Raw genomic sequence first — 22,421 nt, 5'->3', positions numbered from 1 at the left:
AGGAGAGCAAGATGTAAGGCTAAATTCCAATAATGAAATAAACAAGCCAATTTACATCTTGAATGACCTTTGGTTGGACTATTCCTTTAAAAGATACAACTTTTTGATTTTGCACTAGTAAATAGGTTATTGAAAGTAACAAACAAAAAGGAGCCTACCAATTAAATGATAAAGCATCATTAAAAATGAAAGGGACATCGAGAGTCTTATGATATAAATCTCTTCAACCTTGAATTCAGTTTGTCTGTGTCTGATCGAGGCTCTACACTTAACTTGTAAAGTGTGTGCGCTCGTGCCTGAGGGGTCGAGGGCAGGCTGCATGCCACAGATACTTGAACATTCACTGTATCAATGGTCACTGAGCGTTTGTCAGGAGCAGAGCCGCAGAGCGCGTGTAAGACAGCTGCTCCGGAGCGTGTGCGGTTGAACCCAACATGTGACCGCATGCAACCACTGGATGCTGAAGCAGTAGAATAAGAACATCTGACCATCTGCACAACAGGAATCACATGGTCAGTGTCATATAAATGCTTATTTGATCAGTGACCTTCAGTGAGATATCCCAAATATTTAGTCTTCGTTGTACGTCATAACGACATAATTTCACGCAAGCGCTGAGAACCTTTGGGATATTGTGTGGCACTTTAAATTACTTCCAGTTTCAGCTCGACAAACTTAAGACTGAAAAAATGATGGGATGGTTTCTACATTGACTGAAAATCTGAATACGTTTGGAATATTGCCCCAACATAGTGAGGAAAGTAAATAATTATGCCTGTGGAGGATGTCATTAACATTCCTTTAGTGTTTGTAAAAGTTATCGTGTTTTAAGAGGGAGACATTAGATTATTATACAGCCGTCTCCCCACACATTAACCAGTGGACTAGTCATAAAAAAGATATTTGAGCATTTCGTAATAACTATTTCATCCTGTTTCCTGGTAAAAATGTCTAAACATCCTCTAAAATGAGGAATCTGCTTTAATAGCAATACCATTTTCAGAGAATATCTTGAACCATTGTTTATTTAATAATCAACATCTGTTACATCTGTTTAATTTTTTCTATGCTGCTAAGCTTTCTATTTTTGCTCGATTTATGTTTAAAAAAATCAGTTTGGCAGTGAAGTACAACAAACAGAATTCAATAAATGCGGAATTCATTTAAAGTGAATCTATTAGGGGTTATGAAAGGTTCATATTTTGGTATATATATATATATATATATATATATATATATATATATATATATAATATATATGTGTGTAATATATATATATATATATATATATATATATATATATATATATATATATATATATATATATATATATATATATATATATATATATATGTATTTATATTTGTTTTATCTTATTTGTTCAACTGCTTTAAAACGATTTGCTCAATGATTCAGAACCAACGCAAAAATATCAAAGTATTTCATTTTGACACCGACATGAAAATGACTCAATGATTCAGAGTAGACTCTTTCTTTTGAGAGACAATAACTTTACACACGGTGCACTTTTAGATGTAAGAATTTGTAAAAATCCATTATGGGGCACTTTAATTACGCAGCTGTTTTCTGTTGCACTTGATGGTTTGTTTTCCTAAGAAGCTATGTCCGTGCTAGAAACAAGTAGGTGTATATATGTTGGATGATGTGTAATGAACCAAAGAAGATCCAGATGTTTATGGTCTAACATGAATTGAATTCCTGTAATCTGACATCTCTGTCCAGAGCTGTGAATATGAGCAGATCTTTCTCACAGCATCCTGACTGTGATTCTGCCTATATTCCTATTTAATGATGAATTTAAACAAAATCTGTTAACAAAATGACTCCTTTCTCACACATCTGGCCACCACTTACATGGAAAGGTCCTTCATTTAGTACACAGCTGAGGATAGAAATTCAGAGTTTAACAAAAATAGTTCATGGATAATCAAATAAACCTGGTTTATGTCCAAAATGAAAAGAAATCTGTCATCAGTTACTTACTCCCATGTGATTTTCCATGCAATGGGCTCCAGCCCTTTGGTTGAGCACCACCAGTCTAGAATGATGAAAACACGCCTTGTTAGTTTTGATGGACTGCTGTTTATGATTGGACAGGCAGATCCTCGTGAAGTACTGTCTGAAAAGTTGTACTGTGTTATCTCGCAATCTGCCCACAAAAGCCCCGGAGGGCCAGTCTGGGTCTCCCGTGGCTCAGCCAAATCATTTTTGCTTTGTTTTGCATCTGTTACATCACGAGGGAGCTGCATTCTGGATGGCGTCGAGTCTCGTCTGCAGCTGTTCGGCGTGTGTGAAGCTCATTTCGACTGATCCGTCATTCAGTGTTCATGTAAAAGAAAACAGATGCTTTACTATGTGCAAATCCATGCGGCTCTTTCAGAGCAGAGCAGCCTCGTCAGAGAAAAGACCCTTTAGCGACTTATATCCACATACACTACAAAACACAATCCTCAAGTCCTGAATATAATCACGTGATGATTATGTGGAAGCTGTAAAACACTGAAGTGGCTTTACAAGGTAAAATATACTAGTTTAATTATATTATATTATACGCTACCATTGAAAAGTTTGATAAGATCAATTTTTTGACAGTCGCTTTTATTGAGCAAAGGTGCATTCAAGTGTTTAAACGTAATAGTAAAGTGAATTAATATATAAATATATTAATATATAAATAAAATATCTAATTTCAAATAAATTAGACATTTATCAAATAATCTTGAATAAATTTTATCCACCACAACTGTTTTCAGTATTGATAATAATAATGTTAAATATTTATTTTTCTGCAAATCAGCAAATTAGAAATATTTCTGAAGGATCATGTAACACTCAAGATTTGTGTAATGGTGCTAAAAATTCAGCTTACATTTTAAAATGTACTAAGTTTACAATTGCAGTAATATTTTAATATTTTTAATATAATTTTGATTAAATATAAACATGTCCTATGTGGGCAAAAGAGACTTCTTTCAAGAATATTAAAATATATACTGTGAAAATAACAAAACTGGCTAAATGCTACTCGAATTTATTAATTTTAGAAAATATTTTTATCTCATAAACACTTGGTTATTGGATGCTTTTACTCGCAGAATAAAGAGTATTTGGAATATTTCATATGACCATGTGTAAACATAGACAGCCAGTAAGACTATATTTCACTTTCAGTCATGTGACTACAGAAGTATTAAAATATGTACAAATAGAATCGAATACTTTTAGGCTGCTTTTGTCGTATTTGAAGCGTCCGTATTTGGTGACCATTTGCATTGCATGTAAAAAAACAGCTCTGACATACTAAAAAAACTATAGAAATTGATACAGGTGAAGGGTGAGAAGATTGCTTTTTTTTAAATCCTGTGTCTCATTATTGTTGCTGTTACTTTTCTGTGTGTTTTGTGGCGAGGAGCAGAGCGAGAAGAGACAGAAATATCTGAGGGTGTGTTGGCCAAGGTCTAACCACCGGCATGCAGCAGGAAACAGGCCTTTCTCTCCAGCAGAAGGATATGTTTGCTTCCCAATAAGAAAGAGAGATGCTTGTGATTACTCAAATGATTCACAGAAGACGGTACATCTTTTCTGACGTCAACAGCCCTCCGGTCACGTACAGTTACACAACGGTAAAATTACATTTATACTTATGTTAACGGCAAATGAAAAGATTTTTTTGTTTTTTATTGCACATTCCGTGTAGCCTAAAATGAAAATCAATCAAACTGCAGATGTGTTTGCTTTTAATTAAGTAATAATAACTTAAACATGTATTTTTTTTAACATATTAAAAGTCTGTTTTATAGCAAAAAGCAGATAACTACATTTCATGTTTTAGAGTTAAACCCTCTCTTTAATTTTTGCAATCTCACTTTTAGTCGGCTTTGACGAAACTCCTCTCAGCTAGCGCGCTGTGGAAATAGCGACTTCTATGCGATGCCATTTATATGCAAAGTTGTATATTTCTTCTTGTTATATATGTTCTTATGCAATAAAAAATAAATAATAAAATGCAAGTAGCATTGACCTGAAGGCGCCTGATCTGAATGTTTCACCCGGCACGCAGGTTGCCAGATTCCCGCTCAGACCCCTTTCATTTTCCAACTTCAGTGATCGAAATGTAATGTGCTGTGGTTTCGATCATCTGGCAACCCGGGGTTCCGAAACACGATTGGGTAAACTACAGTGGGCGGGACTCACAAACCAAAACAGAAGCCGACATTCCGGACCTGAACGAATATTTTCAAAAGACAATAATTGACTGTGGCATTGTTTTCAGATAAGTATGTTTACTTAGCATGTTTCCTAAATATCTGCAAACATATTGTAGTATTTTTACATAAATAAGGTAGCACCCTATAATTGCATGTATGTGTGTTCATGTGTGTGTGTGTGTCTATATATATATATATATATATATATATATATATATATATATATATATATATATATATATATATATATATGTGTGTGTGTGTGTGTGTGTGTGTGTGTGTGTGTGTGTGTGTGTGTGTGTGTGTGCTGTACATATATATAAATTCACATCCTTTAGAAATTATAGTAATATTCAGATTTTTTGAATATATACACTGCATAGTGTTGGGGTTGCGTATTACAAGTAATGTGAGTTAACTAGTCAGATTACTGGCTACTGGTAAAGTAATTTACCAGCATTAGTTTTCAAATGTACAATAAAATATCGAGTTACTTTTTCAAATATATAACACAGGTCACTTTGTGTTTCCATTCATTGACTGACAGCTCTCCTGTGGCCATGTTGAAATGCAAAGTCAAACTTTTGGCCTTTAGATATAACACTTCGGGGTTTTGTTCCTCAAAAAGAAACAAGGAAGCCCAGCCCTGTTGACAAAAAGTAAAATAAAGGTAACATAATACATTACTTTCCTAGTTACCTTTTTATGGAGTATATATTGTAGTGCATGCCATTAGTATTTTTCTGATACAAAATAAACATCTTTCTTAGCTGTGTAACAATTTTAAGGCATATGCAAAATAGAACGATCCTTATTTGAAGAAATAACAGGAAAAAAGATTAATTTGCAATAACTGTCGAAGAAACCAGTTCACATACATGAATCAGACTTTCCAGCACAACAGCAAAAACAAAAAAAAAGGACAGTTTAATGAACTAATTAAATTCAAACAATATTTTGGAACTATTTGGAACTGTTAACTGACTTGAAAATATTTTTTGGAATGTCACCGGGGAGTAAAACATTAAATTAAAAATAAATGCTTAGAACAGTTTAGTCTTAAAAACTTCCAAGTGCTGTTTTGCTATTTAGCAAACACCATTTTTCTCTGTAGGAGTCATTTTAGGTGAAAACGCCACCAATTCACTGATAGGCCGAAAGCTTTACTCTTCTTGACAGTACGAGTGTTGTTTGGACCTTCTGAATCCAAATGACCTTAAAACTAACACAGAGCTGGTCATAACAGCTCCATTAATAGACTCGGTTCCTCCCAGGGCTGCAGACAAACTTAAAAAATCAGAACAAACATTCTTTGCAAATGTCAGCGTCTACAGATTCCCGCTGGAATACGTTTGTCAAAGTCATTCACACGCAAATACGCGCTCATGCACTGGGTGCATCTCTCTTGTTTGCGGGCAACTGAAGCGTTTAATGCTGAACTGAACTGACCACAGAAAGATCATGCAGTCAGGAAAAAAAAATACACCACAAAACAGAGCAGTATCTTTTAGCAGAGATGACAGTCAATGACAGTAGTACAAGCGCCCCCTGCTGGGATATGTCTGCATGTGCATACATTTGCTCCATCCATTTTAAACTTGATCCTACTATTAATTTATAGCCAAATCAACACTTAAAGCAGCTATATACAAACTCACAGTCATCAGAGTGAATGATTTTAAAACTCCTGTCCAGTATCAGATAAAATATTTATATATTTACTGGACGCTACAGGGAAAATCCACTTTTTGGCACTAGTCAGTTTTGAGATTATTCGCTTCCATAACATGTTTTCCTTTAGACTAGTGGAAAGAAAATATTTAAGCAATGTTTTTTTTTTACTCCTGTACTGCTTTAGAAATCCCCTTTTTTGTAGAACGTACACAAACAATTTCTTTTTTCTGTTCTATAAGCTTAAGCAAATTGTTGGATTTTTATAATACCATAATTTGCATATTTAAAAATAACATTTCAGGGAACTTGTTTTGTCTTCTCAATCATCTGGCCAAACACCACATTGATCAGATCAAATATATATTAATGAATCAAATGGTTATGTTGTTCAGCAGCTGTAACCATTCTATATTTTTACAATTAGCTACAATACGTTACTTAGCACAGATGTTAATATTACTTTGATTATTTTTGAAAATTGGTATCTTTCGTCATAAAACGAAGCGTTTCATATGACTGAAATAAAACAAATATCAGCTAAAACATCTCGTTTTAAAGGGAAGACAAGTTTTCATAACTATGGACATTTACTGCATATGTTCTTGTTTTAAACAAACACCATCTTTTTTTAGCACCTTAATGTATATTGATTTAAGTATGACACTTGTATTGAAAACAAGTTAAAAACAACAAGGAAGATATCAATTTTTAGCAAAGCGTGCAACATTTAATTCAGTGATTTCTGCTCTGATTTAAGGCCTTAATTTGTGAATTTTTACTGCGTTTTAATCACTTGCAGACTGACAGCTCGGTTAAGGTTGCTGACCAACAGAACAGACGAAATAGTTTGATCCTGTTCTGAACACATAGCTGCTTCACAGGCTCACAGACCGATGTATATCTTCTGCCGCTGGTATGCGAGGCCACTGACATGCAGCACGTACAGTCTTCCCTCCATCATTGCATGGAAAGGAGACAAGGAAGCAATCGACTCATCTCTCACTCCCGTATGGGCCCGCTGCCAACGGGAATCCTTTTTAATCCTATAGTGAGTTATGACATCATGGGGGCACCGGGTTACAGAACGGGGTTAAGGAGAGGACGATAGCATGCTTTTCTCTGGCGACATCAGGAGTCTTTAATATCACTGCATCGGTTTTGCGCACGTGTATGTCTGGTAGTTCTTTTATCTCAGATTTGGAATGTGTAAAGTATTCCTGGACCTAAAAATACAGCACTGTTTTGTTTCGGACAAATATCCTGCGGAAGTTCAGTGTTGAGTTTGATTAGCGCTGAGATCAAGTTCAAGACGATGGTTCTGATTAGCGTTTGGACGCCCTTACGTGGATGAACATCAGATACATCAGATTATATGTACCTTTCAAAACCCGTTACACGAACAGGAGGGCCTTGTGCTGCTTTAAATGGGATCGCTTTACATGAATCGGTTGCGACAGTAGTTTAAAATGTCATTTATCCCTGTGACTCCAGTTTTTAGTAAGAACTGATCGTCCATTAGAAATCATTCTAATATGCAGATTTGCTGAAGAACCATTTATTTTAGATTTTCGTGGAAACTGTGATAATCCTTTTGAAAAAAGTTCAAAAGAACAGCATTTATTCCAAATAGAATTTTGTTTCGTGACAATTTTAAGTATTTAAAAATTACTTCTATTTTGAATCGGTGCCTTTTACTATAGTTTTGTCATCTGATACTTTTTTTGCACTTAAACTTTTACTTCCAGAAAATGATTTATGGGATAATTCACCTTAAAATTGACCAATTAACTCTTGTCATTCCAAACAGAATTAACTTTCTTTTTTGTGAATGTTTCAACGTTGTTTCAATATTGCATAGCCAAAAAGCATTGATTGAATTATTTAAGGTGACCTACAGTATAACTTGATGCAAACTCTCTTTATTGGAGATGTAAATTAGTAAGTATGATGACAGTTTTTAGAAAAACTGAACATTTCTAAACATTAAGAAATTGAATGTGAACCTCAAAACTTTTGAAGCAAATCTGCACATAATGAAAATGTACAAATTCAGTGCAAAACCATTCGTCATGCATTAATTAGTTGATGTAGATTGATGATTTGAGGCATATTTTGGGGGGGAATGACCTCAAATTTATTTTGAGATGAACAGTTATATCGTTAAAGTCAAGTTGAGGTTGATTGGTTGCTGATAATATCATTAATTTAACACACAAAAAAATTTTGCAACCTGCCACAATTTTCTATTTACTTGGAAAAACAAATCGGATGCTGGCAGACAGCACATAACATGTCGCAACTTAATGGTAACAACAATAACTCACATTTTAGTACAAAATAAATATGATTGACGCATAACATAATAATGCGGCTTGCACAAGATCCAGTGGAAGTCAATGACTCTCAACAAATTTAAATATGCCAATACTGAATAACATAGTTAACTTTACAAAGAAACTTGCACTGATCTCTATATGCAATGGAAATTAGTAAAATATTACAATGATGTAACTCTTAATAATTTCAGAATCTATATATGGAGTTGCACAAGCTGACCTTTATGCTGTGGTTGTATATCTACCATCTTTCAAAAGCACCATGAGAGTTTCCAGTTACATAAAATATCCTGAAAGGCTTTATGTAAGAGAGACTTTATCTATCTATCAGTCTTCCATTCATGCCGCAGGCGTCTGATGCTCAGATAGCCGTCGATCTTTATATAGAATTTGAGTACAGTTTCAGCGTGTGTGTGTTTGAAAAACATGCCGTGACATCGAGGATGGCGATTAATCTGGCGGTTTTGGTCTGATCAGAACGAGGTCTTGGTTGGATGACGGCTATCATTCAATCTCATGTGAAGCGGCACCTTCCTCGGCTTTGGGTTGATACATGTGTTAAAAGGCTGAGCCAGTACAGGTCGGTTTGGAACAATGCAGTGTTTTTGTAAAAAGAGTCACGTCTGTGAAACTGCACGTAGCAATCGAAGCCATGCATGCAGTCTCCACCTCGCACACCTTCATGTGGGCTTCACCATCACTGTACTATGTTTAAATGGGGCGGTACAGGTTGGGTTCATGGGCGACTGCACATTTTTCCACAAATAGCCCATGTTATATAAAGAAGTAATGGGACTGGGGCTTGCATCCTACGTTGATTTCCATGCATACAAGAGCTGTTTTAAAATGTGTACAATTTGTTTATTTGAGTCATTACGAATTCATTATTTACTCCCTCACCCTCGTCCCATATTAAACCCATAGGCTTTTTTTCAAAACACAAAAGGAAGATTTTTCATACTGCTTTTCCCAGTTAGTAGTGACCACGATTTACATTTTGCTGTATTGATCATCAGTCAAAGACACAACAAAAAAGAAAAAAATTATAATCTTTTCTATTCTTTAAAATAAAAGTTATGAAAAAAACAATATAAAAAAATTACTGAGGTTCTCTTGCTGCATTTATTCAAGACACATAATTATGTCGACGTGCAATTTTTATTAATTATACACAATTTTGAATTATAAAAAATATAGCTAAAAAGCTTAAGAATTTATTAGCTTTATTACCTAATTTGCTGATGCTGTGTACAAAAATATAAATAAAATAAAATAATAATAAATGTACTGGATGCGATAAAAGCTTAGCATCATGAACGATTTTCAAATTATTTATCAGACTTATTGCATTTATTAAAGTAATACAAGTGTTGAAAGTTTCCACATGTGTCATCCAACTTACAAGTAACAAATGAGAGGAAAATATATTCATATAATTGATTTATTTTAAATAACGTCATTGCATGGGTTATAAATAAATATGCTTTGTTTCACAACATTTGTAATTTTCTGTTTCTGTTTAAATGTAGAAAAATAGCCGCACGTTTGCATTTTGAATTAATCATTCAGGATTTTTGGCCTTTAAATAATGTCAAACATTTCAACATAAAAGAAAAAGGAACAAATAGTTGTAACTCATCTCTGAGAAAGATAGGAATCATGTCTTTGTGATGGGTTTTCTAGTGATTTAGTGATAATACAAGACTTCATCACTATACCAATGGTTGTGGAAAGCAGATTTTAGAGAAAACAATAAAACTTTTATTTTTGCAAAATTTGTTAGAAACAGGTATTGGATTTTTATTCAGCGGGTTTGATGCTGGGACATGAACTTTTCAAAAAGATACTCTTGCTTATCTGAAAGAAATCATAGCATTCCTGATATGGAACAGAACTCTTTCTAAGAACTGGCTGATTAAAATCAATCATGTTTAGAAATGAATTTTAATTATGCTTTTTAAAAGGGTGCAGTTGCACAGAGACAAGATTGTAGCAGTGATACAGAGATGTTGCTAATTACATTAATGATGTATACCTAAAACGGGCAGTAATGCTAAATCATAAATAAAATCAAAAGCAAAATTCTGTAAATGAAGTTTAAGTAAAACCAATTTAAATGTGAAATTTTGAAAATTTGCATAACTGTTACTGTACATGGGTTTTCTCACCTGAAGCAAGTCTGATCAAGCAGAGGATTTTCAATACAGATCATGGAAATAACCTTTACTGTACATAAAAGAGCTTTTATATGTGCAACGATTCGTGTCAAATTCAACCGGCTGTGATCAGGGAGAGGCCTTTTCCACTGCTAAGGTTTTGGTCATCAGGATTTCAAAGATAGGTGACACAAAAATAATCTACACAAGGACAGTATGTGCAAAGCCGATTTAGGTCCATTGAAGACAAAGCTCCAAAGCTGTCAAATGCTTTTAGTCATAAATATAAGACTGAGGATGTAGGATGCACAGCAGTGTTGCAGAAGGACAAAACACCTGGTATCCATGTTGCATTGAAAAAAAGCTGACCTCATCCCCATAATCCTTCTCAGCTGCTGCGTCTGCTACACAGGGTGACTTTCCCTGTAGTTACAAGGTGAATGATGTTTGATCTTGTCTTTTCTCTGCATGACATGGTTCCATATGGAGAGCAAAGCTTGGATTATTGCGGATAGGCTCCAGCAGTGAACAACCGAGAGGCTACTACAAAACTGGAAATTTTTTTATGGCATGGTCTGACCAATAATTTCAACAGCCACAAGACACCTGCTGGTAGATGTTGTAACTACACCATCTGCACCAGAAGCATCTTTCCTCATTTAAATATATCAGTAAGTTGCATTTCGATAGTACATCTCTTAAGTATAACTCATTTGAGGTTATGGTGCTGCATATAACACTATTTGGAGAAACACGTGTTAGTGATAAATCCCCTGTCAAGTTTGTGCTGGCTAAGGAACACAGGCCACCAGGCTACCACATTGATTTTATTTAGGACTTTGCTGGTTTTCTATCATCTGAACCAACAACATGTACGTTAGACCCTATTGCATCTAAACTATTAAAAGAGCTGCCTTCAGAAGTTATAGATCCTCCTTTGGTTATTTTGAATTCATCACTGTCATTAGAATATGTACATAAAATTTGTTAAGCCTCTCGTTAAAAGGTCACATCTTGACCCCAAAGACTTTAGTTAAAGTTAGTTACAGTTCTTAGAGAAAATGGTATCTGCAAAGATTTCCAATCAGGATTTAGACTGTACTATAGTACTGAGACTGCTCTCATTAGAGTTACAAATGACTTGATTCTGGTTGTATCTTTTTATTGGTGCTATTGGATCTTAGCGCTGTGTTTGACACTATCGATCACAACATTCTCTTGAATAGACAAGAGACAAGAACTAATGCCTATATAGTTTATATTGGCATTAGTGGAAGCACCTCATTAGAATCATACTTATTTGACCGTCATCAGTTTGCAGCAGTAAATGAGGTGGTATCATATCGATCATAAGTGCAATATGGAATACCTCAAGGCTCAATACTAGGGCCGTTACTTTTCCCGCTTTACACGTTACCTCTGGGAGATATTATCAGGAAACATGGTGTTAGCTTTCACTGTTATGCTGATGAAATTCTTTGTGGCCCACACAAAATTGGGAAGCTAACGGAATGCATAGTCGATATATAAAAGAACTGGATGACAAGTAATTTCTTAATGCTAAATTTTGAAAAAAAAAAATGTGCTAATTACTGGACCTAAAAATTCCACATGTAATAACCTAGCACACTGTCTAAACACCTGATGGCTGCTCTGTTATTTCTTCATTAGTTAGGATCCTAGGTGTGCAACCTATGTTCTCATCATCAAATACAGAAATAAAGAATGGCATCCATTCTGTCACAAATGGGGTTTTGGTTTCTTGCCGCTGTCGCTTCTGGCTTGCTTAGTTGGGGCACTTACTTTCTAGCGATTATTGTTGATTTGATTACGCAGACTGTCTCTGTGTTCCAAAAATTAAGCAATTAATCTTGATATTATACTTTACTAACACTCTGTTGTTCTATTTAATACTGTTCAGTGCTTTGACAGAATCTGTATTGTTAAAGGCGCTGTATAAATAATGGTGATTTATTGATTGATAGATAGTACTTTTCTCTAAAACTCAAGGTTGCTTTACTACAAGCATTTAAAGGGAAAAAAAAAATAAAAAAATTATTCTGTGATCACTTACTCACCCTCACATTGTTCCAAACACGTATTTCTTTTTTTCTTTGGAGGAACATAAAAAAACATGAATTCGTAATGAGGACCGGAACTTGGTTACCAAAATTCTTCAAAATCTTCTTTGGAGTTGTGCAGAAAAAAAGAACATTAACATTAATTAAAACATAGCCAAGAACATATATACGTGGACAAGTTCTATTGTCTATACGATTAATGAACTCAGGAAAGGTACTACAATAACAAGGCTAATAGATATAAAGTGAATTATGTTGTTTGATTGCAGTAGTGTCATTAAATGAATGTTTGTGCAAGAAAGCCAATCAGAGCAGCTGAAACAGAAATCATAGTTCAAGGTTGATCAGATATTTGTGTTTATATAGACTAGAGAGAAACTCACCAAAGCACTTAGCTCCACAGGAGTGAAGGCCACAGGTTCTGCTCCATTACAGTAAGTTTTCTAGACTTTCTAACATTTCTTTGATGGTTAGGGTCTTTTTTTGTATATGCATACATAATTGTGTTCAACAGATTATTTATGCAACTGTTCAGTAAATTACAAATATTTTTAATGCACATAGAACTAGGTTTTGAATTTCACCTAGTTGTACATTTTTCGGGTCTGTTCTGGAGTAGGCAAAGTTGTTGTTGTTGAAAAGTGGTGGGTATTAACAGTAAACATGCAGATCACAAGTGCAACTCTGTTAATAAGTCATCTCAATGAACTTTGATTCTCTGCCCTCGTCTTTTTTTGGCAAATCATATCAGTAATCTGCTATTTTACATATGCACCATGATAAAGTGTGTTTCTTAATGATGGGGCCTCTTTATAGTATTTAGTAAGTATTTAACGTACAAAGTATGCAGGTATGCTATCTAAAGAAAAAAAGCTGTATATTGTATGAATTTTTGAGAAATTATATTACATTATTAAAGACCATCTGCTAATATGGTACCATCGCATCACTTTTTTAATAGGAACAGATGTAGGCTAGCAGTCTTGCATTCCTGCTGCCGTCCACCCGTTTTGTTAGATAATAATTAAATATTAATCTCTAAACTTCTTCTCAGTTTTAAACATTTTTCTTTGTTTTTGCAAAGGTTTTTTTTTAACGTAATCTTTAACTAGACTTGCACTGAATGGTTGCGTTGTCGGGGCGGAACCTTTAGGAGCAAGTACTGGAGCGATACGGACTGTTTAGGTAGACGCACCGCTGCTCTTTTAAGAGTTTGAACAGGTAAAGGCTGCTCTTTTATAAGAATGTCGCTGTTTTATGCGTATGTTTTATGTTTTTGCTGATGAGGCCTGCTCTGATGCTGTTAGAATGTTATTTTTAATTCTCCGCTTCATGTACATATGTAGGCATATCGCACAGTCTACTAAAGACCTTGACAGCTGATTAATGTCTAATACCACTGCTCCGGTTTGAAGTGTTTTCCGTACCAGAATATATATATATATATATGTACTTTCATTATTATTGCTTATTTTCTTGCTGATCATGTGAAAATAAAGTGCCGCTTGGGGGAATTTGAATCATTCCAATTTAAATGATGTTTCCAATTAAAATATTATTTATACATTGCAACCCTTATTGCCTTGTTATAATCTACGGAAGTATTTATGTGAATGGGTTTACTAGATGCTCTTGTTAAGCTCAGATATCTAAACGTCGTTTAATTTTATCCGATAAAAACAATGAAGGTAAAATCAAACATTCCTCAATGTGACTGAAAGGTTGTGAACTTGACAATTTCAAAGTTTTGATCTTGTATTTTTTTTTTTTTTTTTTTTTTGCAGTTCAAACATGAAATGTTTTAGAGTAAAATAAGCCAACTAGTACCAGAAGACATCACAGAATACATCCATTGCTACTCACTGATGTTTCTGCTGTTGTTTTGCTTCCAAAATAATGACACTGCCTGTAGAATGATTTTATGGGGACACTTATTTTTATTATTTTCATTAATAGATTAGTTTACTAAGTCTAAGTAACAGGATGGAAAGTGAATTTGAGTGAAGTGTTTTGGATAAAATTATAGATGAAAAAAATGGCATATATATATATATATATATATATATATATATATATATATATATATATATATATATATATATATATATGCATGCACAGTACACTTACACATGTAAACAAAAACCTATTTTTGGTTAATTGTTCGACAGCACTAATATAAATCTTTTTAATACAATTGTTTTACATTTTTCAAATAATATTTATTGCAATTTAGAAAAAAAATCCCTGTATAAAAATATACTGTTTCTTTTGTCTTTGCAGTTTATGATGGCTCAAGCAGACAGCAGGGCTCTGGCTTTGGGAGTTCTGGCAGGGGCAGCAGGGATCAGTCTGGCGATTGTCTGCTTCCGCAAAATAGGAGCCGGCGGTGGCAGAGTCCTGCACCTGAGCAGCAACGCAGATCACACGGCAGGCAGCCTGGTTTTGCAGACAGGCCAGGCGGAGGTGCTGGATCGGCTGGGAGCTCTGATCCATTGCGTGTCTGAGCTCAAAGAGGAGGTAAAAGCCTTGAAGGATGCCCTTCCGCACCTGCAAGACAATGTAAGAGATCAGCTGAGGGGCCGGAGCGGGGACGACATCGCTGCTCGCCGAGCAAGTCCTCTTCATCGAACTCCCACCAGAAGAAAAAGAGCAGGTGTCTCCGCTAGAAGTGAAGGACACAGCTCAGAAGAGGCAGAGAGTGAAGGAGGGTGAGTTTGCTGAGATGCCAACTTTGCAGGTCATTAATTTTTTTGTTTATAGAAAGGTAGAAATATCCCAACAGATATTACTTAATTATATGTTCGTTTATGAAAAGCACCTTCTGTCTGTCTGTCAATTACACAATCATTGTGTGGAAACAAAAAAAACTGAGAGAGAAGTAAGTAGACTTGTGCTCACTAAGGCTGTATTACTAACAGTAAAACTGTAAAATTAGTTTAAAATAACTGTTCTATTTGAATATATTTTAAAATGTACTATATTTTACAATGCTTCAACCATCACTGCAGTATACATGACTGTATTTATTATTATTTTGACCTTTATTTATTTGTTGCTTGCTAATAAGCATGCATTTCTGATTATATAATAACAAAATCATGGTTTCTAACTACATTTTAACTGTCAAATGATTAATCTCATTGCATTTGGTTTACATAATGTGTACCGTGTATATTTTTCATGTATATATAAATATACACATGTACAGTATATCTTATATACAAGTATATATTTACATCTGTATATTTATATTAATATAATTTAATTTATATATAAATATATGTAATATTAACAAAAAATATATTTTTAAAATATATATATGCATGCGTGTCTGTTTGCATATAAATAATAACTGGGTTTAAATATTTATTTATTTATTAATAAATAAATAATTGGTTTTGATTGCTTCCATTGTCCACACACATAATGTAAACAAATACTTTTTTTTGGATGCGATTTATTACAATTAATTTTTGGAAGCTAACCTCGATTTAGATGTATTTATTTAGTTTTTTCATGTCCGTACTCTGGGCAAGTGTAACATAATTTAGAGTTTTAGAAGGATTAGAAGTGTGTGCATAGCTAAAGTGTGATTCAGCGAGAAAGCCGAGAGCGTTCCAAATCATGTGTGTCTGTACAGACGAGGTGAACTCCACCGCCTCCAGTCATTCATTTGAACAACTGTTAACTAAATTCAGCACTAAGCACTTTACAAGTCCATTCCAGTCTCACTAAATTCTGCTCCCAAAGCCATTCAGAAATAATCCGCTTTGTTTTGCATAGCATTAAACTTTAGTTCTTGTTATTTTTGACACATTATGTTCTTCAGCACCTTCAACGTCCAGAAATGATTTGTTATTTTAAGCCGCTTGGTTTGTGCATCTTTGCCTCCAAATACTCCCAAGTGTAAAAGTAAAGGAAACACTTGAGGCGTTCAGTTTTCGTAAGTTGTTTTTGTATGTCTGTTTGGAGTGTTTCTAGACCATGACTGGCTTTTGTGTTGCAGTGTTATCGAAGTTTTGAGCAGGCAGGTTTTGTAACCTACTTTGTATCATGGCATAAACTTTTAGCGATACGCAGAATACGTACCAACAAGTACATATCACTGCATTTTCTAAAAGTAATGGACATTAGAGGCTTTTAGTCCTTGAAATAAAGCGTAATGTTCGCACATTTACTTGAAGAACATCATGTTAGGACTTAAACAATATTAATATGCTGGGATATTTGAAAACTGATGCTTTTGAAAGCATCATCACACATATCCAGCTTCATATATGGATTTTCATAGAAGGTGGGTTTGTTCAATAGCTCACGGACTACAGAGATCTGTGTAAAAGGAAGTTGAAATGGTACGGTTGCATCAACAAATGCATTTTTATATCAGTTAGAGTAGGTTTAGGGTTGGATTTGGTATAGGGCATATTACCAACATGATAGAGCATTAAAGTTTAGCAACAGTCCTTGGATATTTCCATTCAGAACCGCCAAAATACATACCTATATCTCCGTAATAAAAATGTGCCGACGTTCACATATTGGGCCATTTGGTTTGAGCCTTTAGTTTTTTTATGAGACCAGGTTGGTTTTAACACTGCAATCTAGCGCAGAGCGTTGACTCGAGAGCTTGTGTGTAGTTCGGTCCTGGAAATGCTTGGGATTGAAAGGGCTGTTCATCTGTCAAAACAGTTTCCTCCCTCTGTTTCTCTTTACAGCAAAGGCAGATCAATCTCAAAGAGTGACTGCTGAATTATCACAGTCTAATTTTTACCGGCTCATGTAGGAGCTTGTAATTTCTGTCACCGTTCCTACATTGCTTGAGTGCAATCACGTCACAGCTTGCCATAGTTGCTGAAGGATGTTAATACTTGAATGTTTAAAATGATACCGTTTTATTATGTTTCATTGCTGTAGATATAGAAAAGTTATTGTTTACATAGAGGCAGACAGGTCAGATTTCAGATACTGTAATCTTTATTAAATTATCCGCTCTTCTAAATGGACTGTGAGACTGTCGGATAATGCTGTGCACTGAAGGTTTTTAAAGTTGCAGATAGTACATCATTGTCATTGTGTTTGGAGGGTCTGTTTTTTTGACAGAAATTTGGTTTGCGATTTAACGTGGCTTCTTATTTGCCAACTCGAAATCTGAATTCAGTCACGATCACCAGCTGATTATTCATGGGGAAAAGTCATGCTTTTTCATAAATATACAATTTTAATTTGCAGTTAACTTGATTCTGCATGCCTGAAATGAAAAATTTACTGCATGCACTGTAAAAATAAATACATAAATTATCAACTATTTAAGTATCAAATATAGATTAGATAGTAAACGCTACATAGAATATTACTGCAGTGAGTTTTTGGGCCATTTAGTCTTAGTATTTAGTTATTTTGTTATTTTTACAGTGGATGACTTGCTTTTATTGAGAAGACATGAGGCTATAATTGGACATTGTTCATCAGTAATATGGTAATTTGATCTGTAAAAGTATGGCACTGGTTGCACATCAACCTTAAGAAGGACATAAAAATTATGTATGGGAAAATAGCATTGCAAAATAGCAATAATGTGAAAAGTTTTACATTGCAAAATAATTGAATAAAATAAAATGTTTTTCATTGTATTTTAAAAAATAATTTTTCCCTGGGTTGGCAAGACTAAGAAATCATTCTAATATGAAACATTTCTTAGCAATGTTGAAGACCTGTTGCATTGCTTAAAATTTCTTATGGAAACTGGGATACGTCTTGTTCAGGATTCTTTGAATAGAAAGTGAAAAATAAAAACGTATTTTAAGATATAAATCCATTGTAATATTAAAAATATATTTACTGCCACTCTTGATCAATTTAATGTGTCTTTGCTGAATAAACGTTATTATTTTTAATCTTACTGACCCCTTTTTTGTGGTTAGTGATTTTTCAGAGGAATAAAGAATGGTCTGTGTCCAAACTCCAGGGGCTGTGTCTGATGAAGTCATCTGAATGCGTGCACAGCCGGTAACTGTTGGGATGGTAACTGTGTTCCCCCTGTACAGCTCTCCTTTTCAAAGTCCTTGCACTTTGTTATGCATATTAAAGGCTTGAGAGGTTTATTCAGCTCTGTTTGGGCAGCGTGGGTGTTTTCATCCATAACGAGATCACAAACTCTTTCTCTGTAGCGTCTGTCTAAATACTGACCAAATGTAACTTTGTGCAAACTGACACATACATTGTATTTTTTTTTTTATATTTGCTGTCTGGAGAATTTAAGGAAAATGAAGCTTTTGTAACTTTAAATATGGTGCGCCATCCATTTGTTGAAAATTAGATTAAGAAAAATGTAAATGAAATTATTAGTTCATTTCATTGATTAAACAGCATTCACCTCAGCTATTACATTATTTAATTAGTTTTAGTTTAAGATTTTATTTTTGCAGTTCCATGTACATTTTTACCACTTTTTTTAATAAATATAACAATTCTGTCAGATTTTTGCCAGCGATTTGCCATAAGAAGGATAAAATTATAAAGGTAATTAATTAATTTTTAAATATCACATTTATGATGGAAATAATAATCGTAATAATAATATATTGACATTTTAATATATTTTAACTGGGGGAAAATGACAAAATGAAAAAATACATTTTGCTATAAAAAAAACTGGCAGATTTTTTTTGTTTTATCCAAAAGTTCAGAGTAAGCACTGCCCCCTCAGAGAAAACATGCCTGGTTTATTGTGATCTGTGACAGATGCACAGTAGTCAAATAGTGGACTGGCTAGAATCATTCTGGAATGAGAATAGACATGAGCTTTAGTTCTAGAATGTGCTGCTTTTACTTCATGATCAGAAACGTTCATAAGCACCTCTACTAAGAGAACCAACCAGACTTTAGCTGATGAATCAGAGGATCAATTAATGTATGAATGAAAACTTACAAAAAGCGACCCCATAGTTGCATTGAATGCTTTAACAAATAGAAATGTTGGTTCCACTTTAAGTGCAAGTTGGACCGTAATAATTCATAATTTTGTCATTTATCATTACAGAGGGTTATTTTGATTTCATGTTCATCAGGATTACCAGAATGAGAATTACTTTAGTGTGCTTATCAAAACTCTTATCTATAAATAAATGAGTTGCTATTGCAAAATTGTAGCAAAACAAACAGAAGCAGAGAAGTATTGCAAAGGCGAACCTTTGCTCTAATGATGTTGGTGAATGTTCATCCAAATGATGCTTGAGATCTGAGTGTTCAGCCAGATCCTTGACAGTTGTTGATCTTTGCTGAGGACGGATGCAAGACGTGCTCTCAAACGAACACTGCACTCTTGAATTTACAGTTCTGCTCATGATGGCCACACAAAGAGGGGGATAAAAGATTGGCATCGAAATAATCCCTGTGGAAGATTCTGTTTTTCTTGGGTGTGGGTGTGGCTGTATCCTTCAATCCAGACAGAGGAAAGACTTCTTTCAGACTTTAATTAACATTTTTCTGCTTTTGAAAGAGGTCTGTTGCACTGTTGCAGCATTTATTTGATCAAAACAGAAATTGTTAGGAAACATTATTTAAACATATTTTAAAATAACTGTTTAAGTGTAACCGATTTCTGTTATGCATCATTACTTCAGACTCTCACATGATCTTTGAGAAATAATTCTAAGCTAATTTTTTATATTTTTGTGGAAACCGTGATGCAGTCTAATTCAAAAGTCTGAGTTAAATAGGAAAAGAAGTTAATACTTCTGAAAGTAAATTTTTATTTTGGCGGGGCAGTTTTCATTTGTTCAGATGGGACAATAAATACATTAATAATGTTAAACGATTTCTGTTTCATCAAAGAGTCCTAAAATTGGTCATGATTGAAATATTAAGCAGCAAAACGGTTACCATTATTAGTAATTGTGCACCAATAATATTAATAACCTTTCAAAGACATCTTTCAAAAGCGATCATTTTCCAAACTTGGTATACACTTATTTAGTATTTTGTTGTTTATCGCCTATGTTGCTTCAAGGATATCCAACTTGAGCTTGTTTTGGTACGTGACTCATAATTATGTCTGGACCGCATCGCAGAAAAAGCGTTGCCAGTATACGTTTAGCCATAATGAGGGTCTGAGAATGACATCATTTCAGACAGACTGATGAGATTGGCCAAAATGACTCAGATCTCTGGCAGTTAATGTGTAACTATAGCCTCTCAAAATCAGAAACACACCGTCTTGTGGGTGATTTCCTTTGACTGTCATGAGCGACCGTCTTGTATGTAATATTGAAGTGCCCTCGGAGGTTCCAGCTCCGACACATCCCTGCAGAACTATCGCTCCAAGTCTCAAATGTTCTCACGAACCACGAATGACGCAAATGCTTCAGGTGCCAGCTCTTAATGGAAGCCTTTTATGTTTTCGCTTTTTCTCAAGTCTTTCATTTGTACCTTAACCTGTAATTAATGTTTTTACACACTCACCTCGGCTGCTGAGAGTGTTAGTGCACGCCTACAGTCATTGAAATGAGACGCTTTTCGAAGACTGTAAATGTTAGGAAGGTATTGCGTGCCTTGTCGTAAGAAACATAAACAACCCTCACAGTGTTTTTACATGAAAGCCTTCAGGTGTCAGTCTGAAACCGGCAATCCCAGTAAACAGTTAATTAGCCTGCTTCACATGTGCACAGATCCTGTTAATGTTTTGCATGTAAATACTTTATGAATGCATATCCATTACTGACTGCGTCTGTGACGTGAGAACAGCTATACGTTTGTGCGTTCATTACCAAATTTGAGCCTGGCCTACAAATAGAGGTTCTTCACCTTATGACTCTTGTGAATGGAAAACACATTTTAAGCATGTTGTTTTGCATGAGTTTCCGGAGAGGTGCCTTTTAGGTTGAGGATACTGTAAAGCGTTTAAAAATCCGCTTCGCAGCTGTAATGTGAATTTATTTTTATGTTTTGAATTAAAGGAACAGTTTTGCCAAAAATGAAAAAATGGACTTAAAGGTTACTCCCGCTCAGGCCGTAGATGTAGATGAGGTTGTATTTTCATCTGAACATAGCTGGAGAAATTTAGAATTACATCACTTGCTCACCAATGGTTCCTTTGCAGTGAATGGGTGCCGTAAAAATAAGAGTAAAAAGAGTGAATAAAAACCTAATAATAATTCACACTCCAGTGCATCAATTGGTTTATGACCAAAATGTGAGCTTCTTTCTGTCCTTTCACATCAGACTTCACTTAGAACTCTTTTGGACTGGTTTTGTTTGTAAACAGTGCTTAATATGTGCATATCTCTCTCCTGATTCAGACAAGACAAAAATGATTATGATAGGTTTCTTAGTAACACACAGCTTTTTTTCGTCACAAGATAATTGGTGGACATGAGCCATGTGTATTACCTGTGGTTAATTGTGATATTTTTTAGTAGCAGTTTGGACTCTTATTGATGGCACCCATTCACCGCAGAGGATAAATCAGTGAGCAAGTGATGTAACACTCATTTTTTCTAATTTGTTCTGATAAAGAAACAAACTCATCTACATGTTGGATAGCCTTAGGGCGATTAAGATTCATTTTAGGGCGAATTGTTCTTTTAATATATAGAGTCACTTCATCTTTCCAAAATACATTTAACAGAATTAACATATAAATTAAATTCTTGTTGTCAAGCACTGACATGCTTTTTGGTCTCGCAAGAAGCCTATTTTATATTATAGATAGAGTCTCACTGACTTCTCTGCTGTGTGCTACAGGTATATAACAGCTCTGACAGATTCTGAGGAAGATGAAAGTGACGATGACCGAAAGCCACTGCAGGAACCTGTGGATGAGCTCACGGCTCTGCTGCGGAAAGCAGATGGGCTGCACAGCTGTAACGGGGCAGAGAAAGCACAAGGCCTGAATGCTCTGCTGGAGAGGAAAGCAGAGGTAGGCAAACTACAGCTTAAAAGTTTGGG

The 22,421-nt window shown here is 34.8% G+C and overlaps 1 protein-coding gene and 1 long non-coding RNA gene across 7 annotated transcripts in view; one reads left to right on the top strand and one right to left on the bottom strand.

Moving 5' to 3' along the window:
• Positions 1-12,982, bottom strand: part of LOC122356350 — a 19,405-nt gene extending 6,423 nt beyond the window's left edge. For 3 of the 5 annotated variants that reach the window (XR_006252310.1, XR_006252314.1, XR_006252312.1), the window contains exons 1-4: positions 12,860-12,940; positions 12,474-12,581; positions 2,005-2,327; positions 274-491 (exon numbers count right to left, since the gene is read on the bottom strand). This is a non-coding gene — a long non-coding RNA (uncharacterized LOC122356350). Of the gene's footprint in view, positions 1-273; positions 492-2,004; positions 2,328-12,473; positions 12,582-12,859 lie in introns of all 5 variants that reach the window. The other 2 variants (XR_006252311.1, XR_006252313.1) reach the window with 2 other exon arrangements.
• Positions 12,849-22,421, top strand: part of LOC122356349 (regulator of microtubule dynamics protein 2) — a 26,782-nt gene continuing 17,209 nt past the window's right edge. The window contains exons 1-3 of one of the 2 annotated variants that reach the window (XM_043254968.1): positions 12,849-12,910; positions 14,757-15,184; positions 22,218-22,392. In XM_043254968.1, the coding sequence (XP_043110903.1) occupies positions 14,760-15,184; positions 22,218-22,392 (600 nt within the window). In that variant the 5' untranslated portion in view covers positions 12,849-12,910; positions 14,757-14,759. Of the gene's footprint in view, positions 12,911-13,597; positions 13,698-14,756; positions 15,185-22,217; positions 22,393-22,421 lie in introns of those variants that run through there. The other variant, XM_043254969.1, reaches the window with a different exon arrangement.

Source organism: Puntigrus tetrazona, chromosome 13, assembly GCF_018831695.1.
Source record: "Puntigrus tetrazona isolate hp1 chromosome 13, ASM1883169v1, whole genome shotgun sequence".
NCBI classification, from domain to species: Eukaryota; Metazoa; Chordata; class Actinopteri; order Cypriniformes; family Cyprinidae; genus Puntigrus; species Puntigrus tetrazona.
The sequence above is the reverse complement of the archived record's forward strand: the minus strand, read 5'-3'. Positions and strand labels throughout refer to the sequence as shown.